The 17,374-nt window shown below is 47.5% G+C and overlaps 1 protein-coding gene across 6 annotated transcripts in view; it reads right to left on the reverse strand.

The window, feature by feature from the left end:
- The window catches only part of LOC115173051 (attractin), a 184,580-nt gene that overhangs the window by 142,034 nt on the left and 25,172 nt on the right, over positions 1 to 17,374 (reverse strand). For all 6 annotated transcript variants that reach the window (XM_029731038.1, XM_029731036.1, XM_029731035.1 and 3 more), the window contains exons 4-6: positions 8,869 to 8,997; positions 4,912 to 5,114; positions 2,608 to 2,776 (exon numbers count right to left, since the gene is read on the reverse strand). In XM_029731038.1, coding sequence (XP_029586898.1) covers positions 2,608 to 2,776; positions 4,912 to 5,114; positions 8,869 to 8,997 — 501 coding nt within the window. The remainder of the gene's footprint in view (positions 1 to 2,607; positions 2,777 to 4,911; positions 5,115 to 8,868; positions 8,998 to 17,374) is intronic.

The following is a 17,374-nucleotide window of genomic DNA, read 5'->3' on the forward strand; positions in this document are numbered from 1 at the left end:
CAACAATGACAAGTCACCAGGGTCTGACAATCTGTATGGAAAATTACTGAGGATAATAGCAGACGATATTGCCACTCACATTTGCCATATCTTCAATTTAAGCCTACTAGAAAGTGTGTGCCCTCAGGCCTGGAGGGAAGCTAAAGTCATTCCGCTACCCAAGAATAGTAAAGCCCCCTTTACTGGCTCAAATAGCCCACCAATCAGCCTGTTACCAACCCTTAGGAAACTTCTGGAAAAAAATTGTGTTTGACCAGATACAATGCTATTTCAGAGTAAACAAATGGACAACAGACTTTCAGCACGCTTATAGGGAAGGACACTCAACAACCACAGCACTTACACAAATGACTGATGATTGGCTGATGATAAAATTATTGTTGAGATTGTTTTGTTTTGTTAGACTTCAGTGTGGCTTCTGACATCATCAATCACAGTCTGTTGCTGGAAAAACGTATGTGTTATGGCTTTACACCCCCTGCTATAATGGCTTTACACCCCTGCTATAATGGCTTTACACCCCCTGATATAATGTGGATAAAGAGTTACCTGTCTAACAGAACTCAGAGGGTGTTCTTTAATGGAAGCCTCTCAAAAATAATTCAGGTAGAATCAGGAATTCCTCAGGGCAGCTGTCTAGGCCCCTTACTCTTTTCAATCTTATTAACGACATGCCACTGGCTTTGAGTAAAGCCTGTGTGTCTATGTATGATATGATAACACATCAGCTACTACAGCAATTGAAATGACTGCAACAATTAACAAAGAACTGCAGTTAGATTCAGAGTGGGTGGCAATGAATAAGTTAGATCTAAATATGTATAAAACTAAAAGCCTAAATAAATAAATAAAAAATAAAATAAATAAAGTCCTAAATATTAAAAGCATTGTATTTGGGACAAATCATTCACTAAACCCTGAACCTCAACCAAATCTTGTAAAGAAAAATGTTGAAATTGAGCAAGTTGAGGTTACTAAACTGCTTGGAGTAACCCTGGATTGTAAACTGTCATGGTCAAAACATATTGATACAACAGTAGCTAAGATGGGGAGAAGTCTGTCCATAATAAAGCGCTGCTCTGCCTTCTTAACAACACTATCAACAAGGCAGGTCCTACAGGCCCTAGTTTCTACCTTCTTAACAACACTATCAACAAGGCAGGTCCTACAGGCCCTAGTTTCTACCTTCTTAACGACACTATCAACAAGGCATGTCCTACAGGCCCTAGTTTCTACCTTCTTAACAACACTATCAACAAGGCAGGTCCTACAGGCCCTAGTTTCTACCTTCTTAACAGCACTATCAACAAGGCAGGTCCTACAGGCCCTAGTTTCTACCTTTTTAACAACACTATCAACAAGGCAGGTCCTACAGGCCCTAGTTTCTACCTTCTTAACAACACTATCAACAAGGCAGGTCCTACAGGCCCTAGTTTCTACCTTCTTAACAACACTATCAACAAGGCAGGTCCTACAGGCCCTAGTTTCTACCTTCTTAACAACACTATCAACAAGGCAGGTCCTACAGGCCCTAGTTTTGTCGCACCTGGACTACTGTTCAGTCGTGTGGTCAGGTGCCACAAACGGGAAAATTGCAACTGGCCCTTGGATGTACAAAGAGAGCTAACATTAATATATGTCAGTCTCTCCTGGCTCAAAGTGGAGGAAATTGACTTCATCACTACTTGTAATTGTGAGAGGTATTGCCATGTTGAATGCACCCAAGCTGTATTTTTGAACTAGTGGCATACAGCTCAGACACCCATCCATACCCCACAAGACATGCCACCAGAGGTCTCTTCACAGTCCCCAAACCCAGAACAGACTATGGGAGGAGCACAGTACTACATAGAGCCATGACCATATGGAACTCTATTCCACATCAGGTAACTTATGCAGCAGTAGAATCAGATTTAAAAAACAGATAAAAATACACCTTATGGAACAGCGGGGACTGTGAAGAGACACACACACAGACACATGCATAAACACACACACACGATAACATACGCACTATACACAGATGGATTTTGTGTTGTAGATATGTGGTAGTAGAGTAGGGGTCTGAGGGCACACAGTGTGTTGTGAAATCTGTTGTGAATTCTGTAATGTGTTGTAATGTTTTTACAATTGTACAACTGCCTTAATATTGCTGTACCCCAGGAAGAGTAGCTGCTGCCTTGGCAGGAACTAATGGGGATCCATAATAAACCCCAGGAAGAGTAGCCACTGCCTTGGCAGGAACTAATGGGGATCCAAAATAAACCCCAGGAAGAGTAGCCGCTGCCTTGGCAGGAACTAATGGGGATCCATAATAAACCCCAGGAAGAGTAGCTGCTACCTTGGCAGGAACTAATGGGGATCCATAATAAACCCCAGGAAGAGTAGCTGCTGCCTTGACAGGAACTAACGGGGATCCATAATAAACCCCAGGAAGAGTAGCTGCTGCCTTGGCAGGAACTAACAGGGATCCATAATAAACCCCAGGAAGAGTAGCTGCTGCCTTGGCAGGAACTAACGGGGATCCATAATAAACCCCAGGAAAAGTAGCTGCTGCCTTGACAGGAACTAATGGGGATCCATAATAAATATAAACACAGTACTTACGCTGTAATCATCTGGTAGTCTGAGGAGTTGAAGACGTAACCCCCGACGACCCACATGATCCCCTGGTCCACTACAGCCTTGTGGGAAGCCCTGGCCAGACCTGGCTCGGGGTACTCCTCCCGCTGCCAGAACGAGGAGTTGGCTGGGACGGACACAGAGCAGCCTGGACCTGATGGGGAAGAGAAGATGGATGACTGACGGATTAGGTCTCCACGACTAGCCTGGTCTCCGCCACTAGCCTGGTCTCCGCCACTAGCCTGGTCTCCGCCACTAGCCTGGTCTACGCCACTAGCCTGGTCTACGCCACTAGCCTGGTCTACGCCACTAGCCTGGTCTACGCCACTAGCCTGGTCTACGCCACTAGCCTGGTCTCCACCTGGTTATATGCAGACTATCACTTACGTAGACAATACATCATATTTAAAAAATAAACATACAGTTGAAGTCAGAAGTTTACATACACTTAGGTTGGAGTCATTAAAACTAGTTTTTCTACCACTCCACAAATTTCTTGTTAACCTCTCTGGGGTAGGGGGCAGTATTTTGACATCCGGATGAAACGCATGCCTAAAGTAAACCGCCTGTTACTCAGGCCCAGAAGCTAGGATGTGCATATAATTGGTAGATTTGGATAGAAAACACTCTAAAGTTTCTAAAACTGTTAAAATAATGTCTGTGAGTATAACAGAACTGATTTGGCAGGCGAAACCCCGAGGACAAACCATCCAGGGGGAAAACAATTGAGGTCATAGGATTTTCCAATAGTTTTCTTTTGGGACTCCCTTATTATTAGGAACCTGGTTGCAGTTCCTATGGCTTCCACTAGATGTCAACATTCTTTAAAAATAGTTCGATGTTTTTCTATTGAGAAATGAAGAAGTAGGCCTATTCATTGTAAGTGTCACTCCAGGTGGACTCTACAGCTTTTCATCCGGAGGTGAAAATAGTGCCCCCTACCCTATTGAGGTTAAATTGTTTAACTTGGGTCAAACGTTTCAGGTAGCCTTCCACAAGCTTCCCACAATAAATTGGGTGAATTTTTGCCCATTCCTCCTGGCAGAGCTGGTGTAACTGAGTCAGGTTTGTAGGCCTCCTTGCTCGCACACACTTTTTCAGTTCTGCCCACAAATTATCTATAGGATGGAGGTCAGGGCTTTGTGATGGCCACTCCAATACCTTGACTTTGTACTTAAGCCATTTTGCCACAACTTTGGAAGTATGCTTGGGGTCATTGTCCATTTGGAAGACCCATTTGCAACCAAGCTTCAACTTCCTGACTGATGTCTTGGGATGTTGCTTCAATATATTCACATCATTTTCCTTCCTCACAATGCCATCTGTTTTGTGAAGTGCACCAGTCCCTCCTGCAGCAAAGCACCCCCGCAACATGATGCTGCCACCCCCATGCTTCACAGTTGGGATGGTGTTCTTCAGCTTGCAAGCCTCTCCCTTTTTCCTTCAAACATAACGATGGTCATTATGGCCCAACAGTTCTATTTTTGTTTCATCAGACCAGAGGATATTTCTCCAGAAAGTACGATCTTTGTCCCCATGTGCAGTTGCAAACCGTAGTCTGGCTTTTTTATGGCCGTTTTGGAGCAGTGGTTTTTTCCTTGCTGAGCGGCCTTTCAGGTTATGTCGATATAGGACTCGTTTTACTGTGGATATAGATACTTTTGTACCTGTTTCCTCCAGCATCTTCACAAGGTCCTTTGCTGTTGTTCTGGGATTGATTTGCACATTTCGCACCAAAGTACGTTCATCTCTAGGAGACAGAACGCGTCTCCTTCCTGAGCGGTATGACGGCTGCGTGGTCCCATGGTGTTTATACTTGCGTACTATTGTTTGTACAGATGAATGTGGTACCTTCAGGCGTTTGGAAATTGCTCCCAAGGATGAACCAGACTTGTGGAGGTCTACAATTTTTTTTTCTGAGGTCTTGGCTGATTTCTTTTGATTTTCCCATGATGTCAAGCAAAGAGGCCTTGAGGTAGGCCTTGAAATACATCCACAGGTACACCTCCAATTGACTCAAATGTTGTCAATTAGCCTATCAGAAGCTTCTATAACCATGACATCATTTTCTGGAATTTTCCAAGGTGTTTAAAGGCACAGTCAACTCAGTGTATGTAAACTTCTGACCCACTGGAATTGTGATACAGCGAATTATAAGTGAAATAATCTGTCTGCAAACAAATGTTGGAAAAATTAGTTTGCTAATTTTATGCTAATCCTATATAAGCATACATACTCTGAAATTATTATTGAATAGGGGCCTTTTAGTTAGATAGAGACTGTGCCCACCTTGCCACCCAGGTTGGCATCGACATGTCTTTGTGTCCTGAAGGCAGTGTCCCCTGTCAGGCCAACCACAGTCTGACAGGCAGTAAGGGACATCACAGGCCTCGCCCTTCCAATTGGATTCACAGTCACAATAAACAGCACCTGTTAAGTTCCCAACGCGGCACTCCCCTCGGCCTGAACAGTTGTTAGGACACGTGTTCACCCTGGGGGAGGGGGGGGGGAGGAGGGGGGGTGAGAGAGAGAGAGAAAAATAACACAGGGATAAGAAAGAGAATGACGGACGGATGAGATTAGAAGGTATTTAAATATTCGGATTAATTGTTTAATCAAGTGTAATGATGTATGCTAATGAGGAGGAGGCGGCAAAGGGGATCATAATATGAAACTCTACAACATCAAATATTGTAGAACGACAGCAATACATGAGTAGTGAGACAGTGTGCTTCTATTTCATGTTATTCTGGCTGCAGCAGTAGACAGGTTTGGTGTTTGGGCTCTTTGATACACACTGGGGCCCAATGAGAGACTCCAGAGAGAGAGAGAGAGGGGCCAGATGAGACACTCCAGAGAGAGAGAGACACTGGGGCCCAATGAGACACTCCAGAGAGAGAGAGAGACACTAGGGCCCAATGAGACACTCCAGAGAGAGAGACACTGGGGCCCAATGAGACACTACAGAGAGAGAGAGACACTAGGGCCCTATGAGATACCACAGAGAGAGACACTGGGGCCCTATGAGATACTACAGAGAGAGAGAGAGACTGGGGCACAATGAGACACTCCAGAGAGAGAGAGACACTAGGGCCCAATGAGACACTCCAGAGAGAGAGAGAGAGAGAGCGAGAGAGAGAGAGAGAGAGAGAGAGAGAGAGACAGGGACCAGATGAGACACTACAGAGAGAGACACTGGGGCCCCTGTGTGGACTGACGATTCCAACAACACACTGGGCGTAAATATATATTGATTGCAATTATTCCCGAATGAGTGAGCGTTCATGTGCAAAGGATTAGCATTTCAATTAATATAATTATAGTAGTTCTGTGTGTAGTGATCCCTCTGGTCTTACCCGCTCTCTCTCAGTCCACACCCACTTCCCTTTGTCCACCAAGCCGTCATATCGGCTTAGCCCACTAGGGAACCTCCCCTATCATTTCCTTGTAACCATATCTTCTGTTTGTTTGTTTATGCATTTCTGTGATTATTTAGTTAGTTAGTCAAAAAATGATTTAAGACAATTGATGTATGGATGATTCATAGTGAAGGCTCTGTTCGTGCAGATAAACAACAATTTACGACGTTTGGAATGAGACTAACGTGAGGTAATGAATAATTCATTAATTAGAAGACTAATTGATCAGATTTTAAAATATCTGAACAGTTATATTAGGAAAATTATAACTTTGTAATCTGAAGATTTTCCTTGGTGTGCCGACTTCCTGGTTAATAACATTTACATGATTAGTTTAATCACGTAATAATAATTACAGAGAATTGATTTGATAAAATAAGTCTTCAATTTAATGATGCCAAAGATACGACACTACACAGAGAGAGAGAGACGCTGGGGCCCAATGAGACATACAGTGGGGGAAAAAATAGTTTGATCCCCTGCTGATTTTGTACGTTTGCCCACTGACAAAGAAATGATCAGCCTATAATTTTAATGGTAGGTTTATTTGAACAGTGAGAGACAGAACAACAAAAAAATCCAGAAAAACGCATGTCAAAAATTGATTTGCATTTTAATGAGGGAAATAAGTATTTGACCCCTCTGCAAAACATGACTTAGTACTTGGTGGCAAAACCCTTGTTGGCAATTTACAGAGGTCAGATGTTTCTTGTAGTTGGCCACCAGGTTTGCACACATCTCAGGAGGGATTTTGTCCCACTCCTCTTTGCAGATCTTCTCCAAGTCCTTAAGGTTGAGGCTGACGTTTGGCAACTCGAACCTTCAGCTCCCTCCACAGATTTTCTATGGGATTAAGGTCTGGAGACTGGCTAGGCCACTCCAGGACCTTAATGTGCTTCTTCTTGAGCCACTCCTTTGTTGCCTTGGCCGTGTGTTTTGGGTCAATGTCATGCTGGAATACCCATCCACGACCCATTTTCAATGCCCTGGCTGAGGGAAGGAGGTTCTCACCCAAGATTTGACAGTACATGGCCCCGTCCTTTGATGCGGTGAAGTTGTCCTGTCCCCTTAGCAGAAAAACACCCCCAAAGCATAATGTTTCCACCTCCATGTTTGAGGGTGGGGATGGTGTTCTTGGGGTCATAGGCAGCATTCCTCCTCCTCCAAACACGGCGAGTTGAGTTGATGCCAAAGAGCTCAATTTTGGTCTCATCTGACCACAATACTTTCACCCAGTTGTCCTCTGAATCATTCAGATGTTCATTGGCAAACTTCAGACGGGCATGTATATGTGCTTTCTTGAGCAGGGGGACCTTGCGGGCGCTGCAGGAGTTCAGTCCTTCACGGCGTAGTGTGTTACCAATTGTTTTCTTGGTGATTATGGTCCCAGCTGCCTTGAGATCATTAACAAGATCCTCCCGTGTAGTTCTGGGCTGATTCCTCACCGTTCTCATGATCATTGCAACTCCACGAGGTGAGATCTTGCATGGAGCCCCAGGCCGAGGGAGATTGACAGTTCTTTTGTGTTTCTTCCATTTGCGAATAATCGCACAAACTGTTGTCACCTTCTCACCAAGCTGCTTGGCGATGGTCTTGTAGCCCATTCCAGCCTTGTGTAGGTCTACAATCTTGTCCCTGACATCCTTGGAGAGCTCTTTGGTCTTGGCCATGGTGGAGAGTTTGGAATCTGATTGATTGATTGCTTCTGTGGACAGGTGTCTTTTATACAGGTAACAAGCTGAGATTAGGAGCACTCCCTTTAAGAGAGTGCTCCTAATCTCAGCTCGTTACCTGTATAAAAGACACCTGGGAGCCAGAAATCGTTCTGATCAATCAAATACTTATTTCCCTAATTAAAATGCAAATCAATAACATTTCTGACATGCGTCTTTCTGGATATTTTTGTTGTTATTCTGTCTCTCACTGTTCAAATAAACCTACCATTAAAATTATAGACTGATCCTTTCTTTGTCAGTGGGCAAACGTACAAAATCAGCAGGGGATCAAATACTTTTTTCCCCCCACTGTACAGAGAGAGAGAGACACTGGGGCCAGATGAGACACTACAGAGAGAGAGAGAGAGAGAGAGAGACACTACAGACAGAGAGAGAGTTAGACACTGGGGCCCGAGGATCTTTCTTTGATCAGTTTCTCAGTCCAACTTGAATAGTATCACCATGGAGACAGGACCAGTACCCAGCAGAACTCTGGGTCGTTTGTGTTGTGCCCTTCAAAGATGTTGGGGGTCAGGGCTAACAAGCCTGGTTAACTAAGTTCATTAATCTCTTCCTGTTATCCTGGTTAACTAAGTTCATTATCTCTTCCTGTTAGCCTGGTTAACTAACTGCTTTATCTCTTCCTGTTAGCCTGGTTAACTAACTGCATGATCTCTTCCTGTTAGCCTGGTTAACTAACTGCATGATCTCTTCCTGTTAGCCTGGTTAACTAACTGCATGATCTCTTCCTGTTAGCCTGGTTAACTAACTGCATGATCTCTTCCTGTTAGCCTGGTTAACTAACTGCATGATCTCTTCCTGTTAGCCTGGTTAACTAACTGCATTATCTCTTCCTGTTAGCCTGGTTAACTAACTGCATGATCTCTTCCTGTTAGCCCGGTTAACTAACTGCATTATCTCTTCCTGCTACTCCCTTTCATATTTAGCAATCCAGTTTACAAAACAAAGTGGCACTTTTCCTCTTTTGGTAAAGAGCTACTGCAGCTACTGTCCAGACTCACCTGTTACTAAGAAGAGGCCCTGCAAGGTCAGACTCACCTGTAGGAGACGCTGAACACAGTCAGGTTATAAGGTCAGGGGTTAAAGGTTACCTATATGAGATGTTGAAGCCGGTCAGGTTATAAGCAGCGTCGCTGAAGAAGTGGAGGAGGGCGTAACCAGACTGTGACACCACCTCTGGAACCGTCTCGTTGCCATAGCGCTCAGGAACTATCAACCCACTGTAACAAGGACGGACAACACCCATCAACACCCTGAATAATTCATCATTAACCAGGTAAATCAATAATTCATCATTACCCAGGTAAATCAATAATTCATCATTACCCAGGTAAATCAATAATTCATCGTTACCCAGGTAAATCAATAATTCATCGTTACCCAGGTAAATCAATAATTCATCGTTACCCAGGTAAATCAATAATTCATCGTTACCCAGGTAAATCAATAATTCATCGTTACCCAGGTAAATCAATAATTCATCGTTACCCAGGTAAATCAATAATTCATCGTTACCCAGGTACATCAATAATTCATCGTTAACCAGGTAAATCAATAATTCACCGTTACCCAGGTAAATCAATAATTCACCGTTACCCAGGTAAATCAATAATTCATCGTTACCCAGGTAAATCAGTAATTCATCATTACCCAGGTAAATCAGTAATTCATCGTTACCCAGGTACATCAATAATTCATCGTTAACCAGGTAAATCAATAATTCACCGTTACCCAGGTAAATCAATAATTCACCGTTACCCAGGTAAATCAATAATTCATCGTTACCCAGGTAAATCAGTAATTCATCATTACCCAGGTAAATCAGTAATTCACCATTACCCAGGTAAATCAATAATTCACCGTTACCCAGGTAAATCAATAATTCACCGTTACCCAGGTAAATCAATAATTCATCGTTACCCAGGTAAATCAGTAATTCATCATTACCCAGGTAAATCAATAATTCATCGTTACCCAGGTAAATCAATAATTCATCATTACCCAGGTAAATCAATAATTTATTGTTAACTAGGTACATCAACATCTCTTGTAACAACATTATGCAGGTTCATTAACGTTCAATGAAAGACATTCCTCAGTTTAAGTAATGCAGTTTGAGAACAGCAGTGAGGAGCAGATGTCTATGATCATGACAACAACAGGCCTCTGGGATCTCCTGGTTGACCTCAGAGTAACAGGTCATTACAGAGAACTCTCCCTCCACATCTCTCATACTGCACATTACACTGTCATACCACTGCTATCAACCCAATACAAGGTATCACTGCTATCAACCCAATACAAGGTATCACTGCTATCAACCCAATACAAGGTATCACTGCTATCAACCCAATACAAGGTACCACTGCTATCAACTCAATACAAGGTATCACTGCTATCAACCCAATACAAGGCACCACTGCTATCAACCCAATACAAGGCACCACTGCTATCAACCCAATACAAGGCATCACTGCTATCAACCCAATACAAGGTACCACTGCTATCAACCCAATACAAGGTACCACTGCTATCAACCCAATACAAGGTATCACTGCTATCAACCCAATACAAGGAATCACTGCTATCAACCCAATACAAGGTATCACTGCTATCAACCCAATACAAGGTACCACTGCTATCAACCCAATACAAGGTACCACTGCTATCAACCCAATACAAGGTACCACTGCTATCGACCCAATACAAGGTATCACTGCTATAAACCGAATACAAGGCACCACTGCTATCAACCCAATACAAGGTACCACTGCTATCAACTCAATACAAGGTATCACTGCTATCAACCCAATACAAGGCACCACTGCTATCAACCCAATACAAGGTATCACTGCTATCAACCCAATACAAGGTATCACTGCTATCAACCCAATACAAGGTATCACTGCTATCAACCCAATACAAGGTACCACTGCTATCAACCCAATACAAGGTACACTGCTATCAACCCAATACAAGGTACACTGCCACCACCACCACCTACAACCACCCACCACCACCACCACCACCTACAACCACCACCACAACCACCACCTACAACCACCACCTACAACCACCACCACCTACAACCACAACCACCACCTACAACCACCACCACCTACAACCACCACCACCTACAACCACCACCACCACCACCTACAACCACCACCACCACCACCTACAACCACCACCACCACCACCTACAACCACCACCACCACCTACAACCACCACCACCTACAATCACCACCACCACCACCTACAATCACCACCACCACCACCTACAACCACCATCTACAACCACCACCACCACCACCTACAACCACCATCTACAACCACCACCACCACCTAAAACCACCACCACCACCACCTACAATCACCACCACCACCTACAACCACCACCTACAACCACCACCACCACCACCTACAACCACCACCACCTACAATAACCACCACCACCACCACCACCACCTACAATCACCACCACCACCTACAATCACCACCACCACCTACAACCACCACCTACAATCACCACAACCACCACCACCTACAATCACCACCTACAACCACCACCACCACCACCAACAATAACCACCACCACCTACAACCACCACCACCTACAACCACCACCACCACCACCTACAACCACCACCACCTACAATCACCACCACCACCACCTACAACCACCATCTACAACCACCACCACCTAAAACCACCACCACCACCTAAAACCACCACCACCACCTAAAACCACCACCACCACCTACAACCACCACCTACAATCACCACCACCACCACCTACAATCACCACCACCACCTACAACCACCACCACCACCTACAACCACCACCACCTACAATAACCACCACCACCTACAACCACCATCTACAACCACCACCACCTAAAACCACCACCACCACCTAAAACCACCACCACCACCTAAAACCACCACCACCACCTACAACCACCACCTACAATCACCACCACCACCACCTACAATCACCACCACCACCTACAACCACCACCTACAACCACCACCACCACCTACAACCACCACCACCTACAATAACCACCACCACCACCACCACCTACAATCACCACCACCACCTACAATCACCACCACCACCTACAACCACCACCTACAATCACCACAACCACCACCACCTACAATCACCACCTACAACCACCACCACCACCTACAACCACCACAACCTACAATAACCACCACCACCTACAACCACCACCACCTACAATTACCACCACCTACAATTACCACCACCTACAATTACCACCACCACCACCTACAATTACCACCACCACCACCTACAATTACCACCACCACCACCTACAACCACCACCACCTACAACCACCACCACCACCACTACCACCACCACTACACCACCACCACCACCACCTACAACCACCACCACCACCACCTACAACCACCACCACCACCACCTACAACCACCACCACCACCACCTACAACCACCATCTACAACCACCACCACCTAAAACCACCACCACCACCTAAAACCACAACCACCACCACCACCACCTAAAACCACCACCACCACCAACAATAACCACCACCACCTACAACCACCACCACCTACAACCACCACCACCACCACCTACAACCACCACCACCTACAATCACCACCACCACCACCTACAACCACCATCTACAACCACCACCACCTAAAACCACCACCACCACCTAAACCACCACCACCACCTAAAACCACCACCACCACCTACAACCACCACCTACAATCACCACCACCACCACCTACAATCACCACCACCACCTACAACCACCACCACCACCTACAACCACCACCACCTACAATAACCACCACCACCTACAACCACCATCTACAACCACCACCACCTAAAACCACCACCACCACCTAAAACCACCACCACCACCTAAAACCACCACCACCACCTACAACCACCACCTACAATCACCACCACCACCACCTACAATCACCACCACCACCTACAACCACCACCTACAACCACCACCACCACCTACAACCACCACCACCTACAATAACCACCACCACCACCACCACCACCACCACCTACAATCACCACCACCACCTACAATCACCACCACCACCTACAACCACCACCTACAATCACCACAACCACCACCACCTACAATCACCACCTACAACCACCACCACCACCTACAACCACCACAACCTACAATAACCACCACCACCTACAACCACCACCACCACCACCTACAATCACCACCACCACCTACAATCACCACCAACTACAATTACCACCACCTACAATTACCACCACCACCACCTACAATTACCACCACCACCACCTACAATTACCACCACCACCTACAACCACCACCACCTACAACCACCACCTACAACCACCACCACCACCTACAACCACCACCACCACCACCTACAACCACCACCACCACCACCTACAACCACCACCACCACCACCTACAACCACCACCACCACCACCTACAACCACCACCACCACAACCTACAACCACCATCTACAACCACCACCACCTAAAACCACCACCACCACCTAAAACCACAACCACCACCTAAAACCACAACCACCACCACCACCACCTAAAACCACCACCACCACCTACAACCACCACCACCACCACCTACAACCACCACCACCTACAATTACCACCACCTACAATTACCACCACCACCACCTACAATCACCACCACCACCTACAACCACCACCACCACCACCTACAACCACCACCACCACCACCACCTACAACCACCACCACCACCACCACCACCTACAACCACCACCACCACCACCTATAACCACCACCACCACCAGCTACAACCACCATCTACAACCACCACCACCTAAAACCACCACCACCACCTAAAACCACAACCACCACCACCACAACCTAAAACCACCACCACCACCTACAACCACCACCACCTACAATTACCACCACCACCACCTACAATCACCACCACCACCTACAACCACCACCACCTACAACCACCACCTACAACCACCACCACCTACAACAACCACCACCACCACCTACAACCACCACCACCACCTACAACCACCACCACCACCACCTACAACCACCATCTACAACCACCACCACCTAAAACCACAACCACCACCACCTAAAACCACAACCACCACCACCACCTAAAACCACCACCACCACCACCTACAACCACCACCACCACCACCACCTACAACCACCACCACCACCACCTACAACCACCACCACCACCTACAACCACCACCTACAATCACCACCACCACCACCTACAATCACCACCACCACCTACAATAACCACCACCACCTACAATAACCACCACCACCTACAATAACCACCACCACCACCACCTACAACCACCACCACCACCACCTACAATCACCACCTACAATCACCACCACCACCACCTACAATCACCACCACCACCACCACCTACAACCACCACCTACAACCACCACCACCACCACCTACAATAACCACCACCACCACCACCTACATTCACCACCACCACCACCTACAATCACCACCTACAACCACCACCTACAAACACCACCACCTACAATTACCACCACCACAACCACCACCTACAATCACCACCACCACCTACAACCACCACCACCACCACCTACAACCACCACCACCTACAAACACCACCTACAACCACCACCACCTACAACCACCACCACCACCACCTACAATCACCACCTACAACCACCACCTACAAACACCACCACCTACAATTACCACCACCACCACCACCACCTACAATCACCACCACCTACAATCACCACCACCATCACCACCACCACCACCTACAACCACCTACAACCACCACCACCACCACCTACAACCACCACCACCACCACCTACAACCACCATCTACAACCACCACCACCTAAAACCACCACCACCACCTAAAACCACAACCACCACCACCACCTAAAACCACCACCACCACCTACAACCACCACCACCACCACCTACAATAACCACCACCACCACCTACAATAACCACCACCACCACCACCTACAATCACCACCACCACCACCACCTACAATCACCACCTACAACCACCACCTACAAACACCACCACCTACAATTACCACCACCACAACCACCACCTACAATCACCACCACCACCTACAACCACCACCACCACCACCTACAACCACCACCACCTACAAACACCACCTACAACCACCACCACCTACAACCACCACCACCTACAACCACCACCACCACCACCTACAATCACCACCTACAACCACCACCTACAAACACCACCACCTACAATTACCACCACCACCACCACCACCTACAATCACCACCACCACCACCACCTACAATCACCACCACCATCACCACCACCACCACCTACAACCACCTACAACCACCACCACCACCACCTACAACCACCACCACCACCACCTACAACCACCACCACCACCACCTAAAACCACCACCACCACCTACAACCACCACCACCACCTACAACCACCACCACCACCTACAACCACCACCTACAATCACCACCACCCCCACCTACAATCACCACCACCTACAACCACCACCTACAACCACCACCACCACCTACAATAACCACCACCACCTACAACCACCACCACCACCACCACCTACAATCACCACCTACAATCACCACCACCACCACCACCTACAATCACCACCTACAATCACCACCACCACCACCTACAATCACCACCTACAACCACCACCTACAAACACCACCACCTACAATTACCACCACCACCACCACCACCTACAATCACCACCACCACCACCTACAATCACCACCACCATCACCAACAACCACCACCTACAACCACCACCATCTACAACCACCACCACCACCTACAACCACCACCATCTACAACCACCACCACCACCTACAAACACCACCACCACCTACAACCACCACCATCTACAATCACCACCACCTACAACCACCACCACCTACAACCACCACCACCTACAACCACCACCACCACCACCACCTACAACCACCACCACCACCTACAACCACCACCACCACCTACAACCACCACCACCACCTACAACCACCACCACCACCTACAACCACCACCACCACCACCTACAACCACCACCACCACCACCTACAACCACCACCACCACCACCTACAACCACCACCACCACCACCTACAACCACCACCACCACCACCACCACCTACAACCACCACCACCACCTACAACCACAACCACCACCTACAACCACCACCACCACCACCTACAACCACCACCACCACCACCTACAACCACCACCACCTACAACCACCACCACCTACAATCACCACCACCACCTACAATCACCACCACCACCTACAATCACCACCACCACCTACAATCACCACCACCACCTACAATCACCACCACCACCTACAATCACCACCACCACCTACACCACCACCTACAACCACCACCTACACCACCACCAACTACAATCACCACCACCACCACCTACAACCACCACCACCTACAACCACCACCACCTACAACCACCACCACCACCACCTACAATCACCACCACCACCTACAATCACCACCACCACCTACAATCACCACCACCACCTACAATCACCACCACCACCTACAACCATCTACAACCACCACCACCCCGACAACCACCACCACCTACAACCATCACCACCTACAACCATCACCACCACCTACAACTACAACCGCCACCTACAACTACAACCACCACCTACAACCACCACCAGCACCTACAGCCACCACCACCTACAGCCACCACCACCTACAACCACCACCATCTACAATCACCACCATCTACAATCACCACCACCACCTACAACCACCACCACCACCTACAACCTACAATCACAACCACCACCACCACCACCAACAACCACCACCACCACCTACAACCACCACCACCTACAACCACCACCAGCACCTACAACCACCACCACCTACAACCACCACCATCTACAATCACCACCACCACCTACAACCACCACCACCACCTACAACCACCACCACCACCACCTACAATCACAACCACCACCACCTACAACCTACAATCACCACCACCTACAACCTACAACCACCACCACCACCTACAACCACCACCACCACCTACAACCACCACCACCACCTACAACCACCACCACCACCACCAATTACCACCACCACCACCACCAATTACCACCACCACCACCAATTACCACCACCTACAATCACCACCACCACCTACAACCACCACCACCACCTACAACCACCACCACCACCACCTACAACCACCACCACCACCACCTACAACCACCACCACCTACAACCACCACCATCTACAACCACCACCACCACCTACAATCACCACCACCCACCTACAATTACCACCACCACCACCTACAATTACAACCACCACCACCACCACCACCACCTACAATCACCACCACCACCTACAACCACCACCACCAGCACCTACAACCACCACCAGCACCTACAACCACCACCAGCACCTACAACCACCACCACCTACAATCACCACCACCACCTA

Source organism: Salmo trutta, chromosome 33 (assembly GCF_901001165.1).
Source record: "Salmo trutta chromosome 33, fSalTru1.1, whole genome shotgun sequence".
Taxonomy (NCBI): domain Eukaryota; kingdom Metazoa; phylum Chordata; class Actinopteri; order Salmoniformes; family Salmonidae; genus Salmo; species Salmo trutta.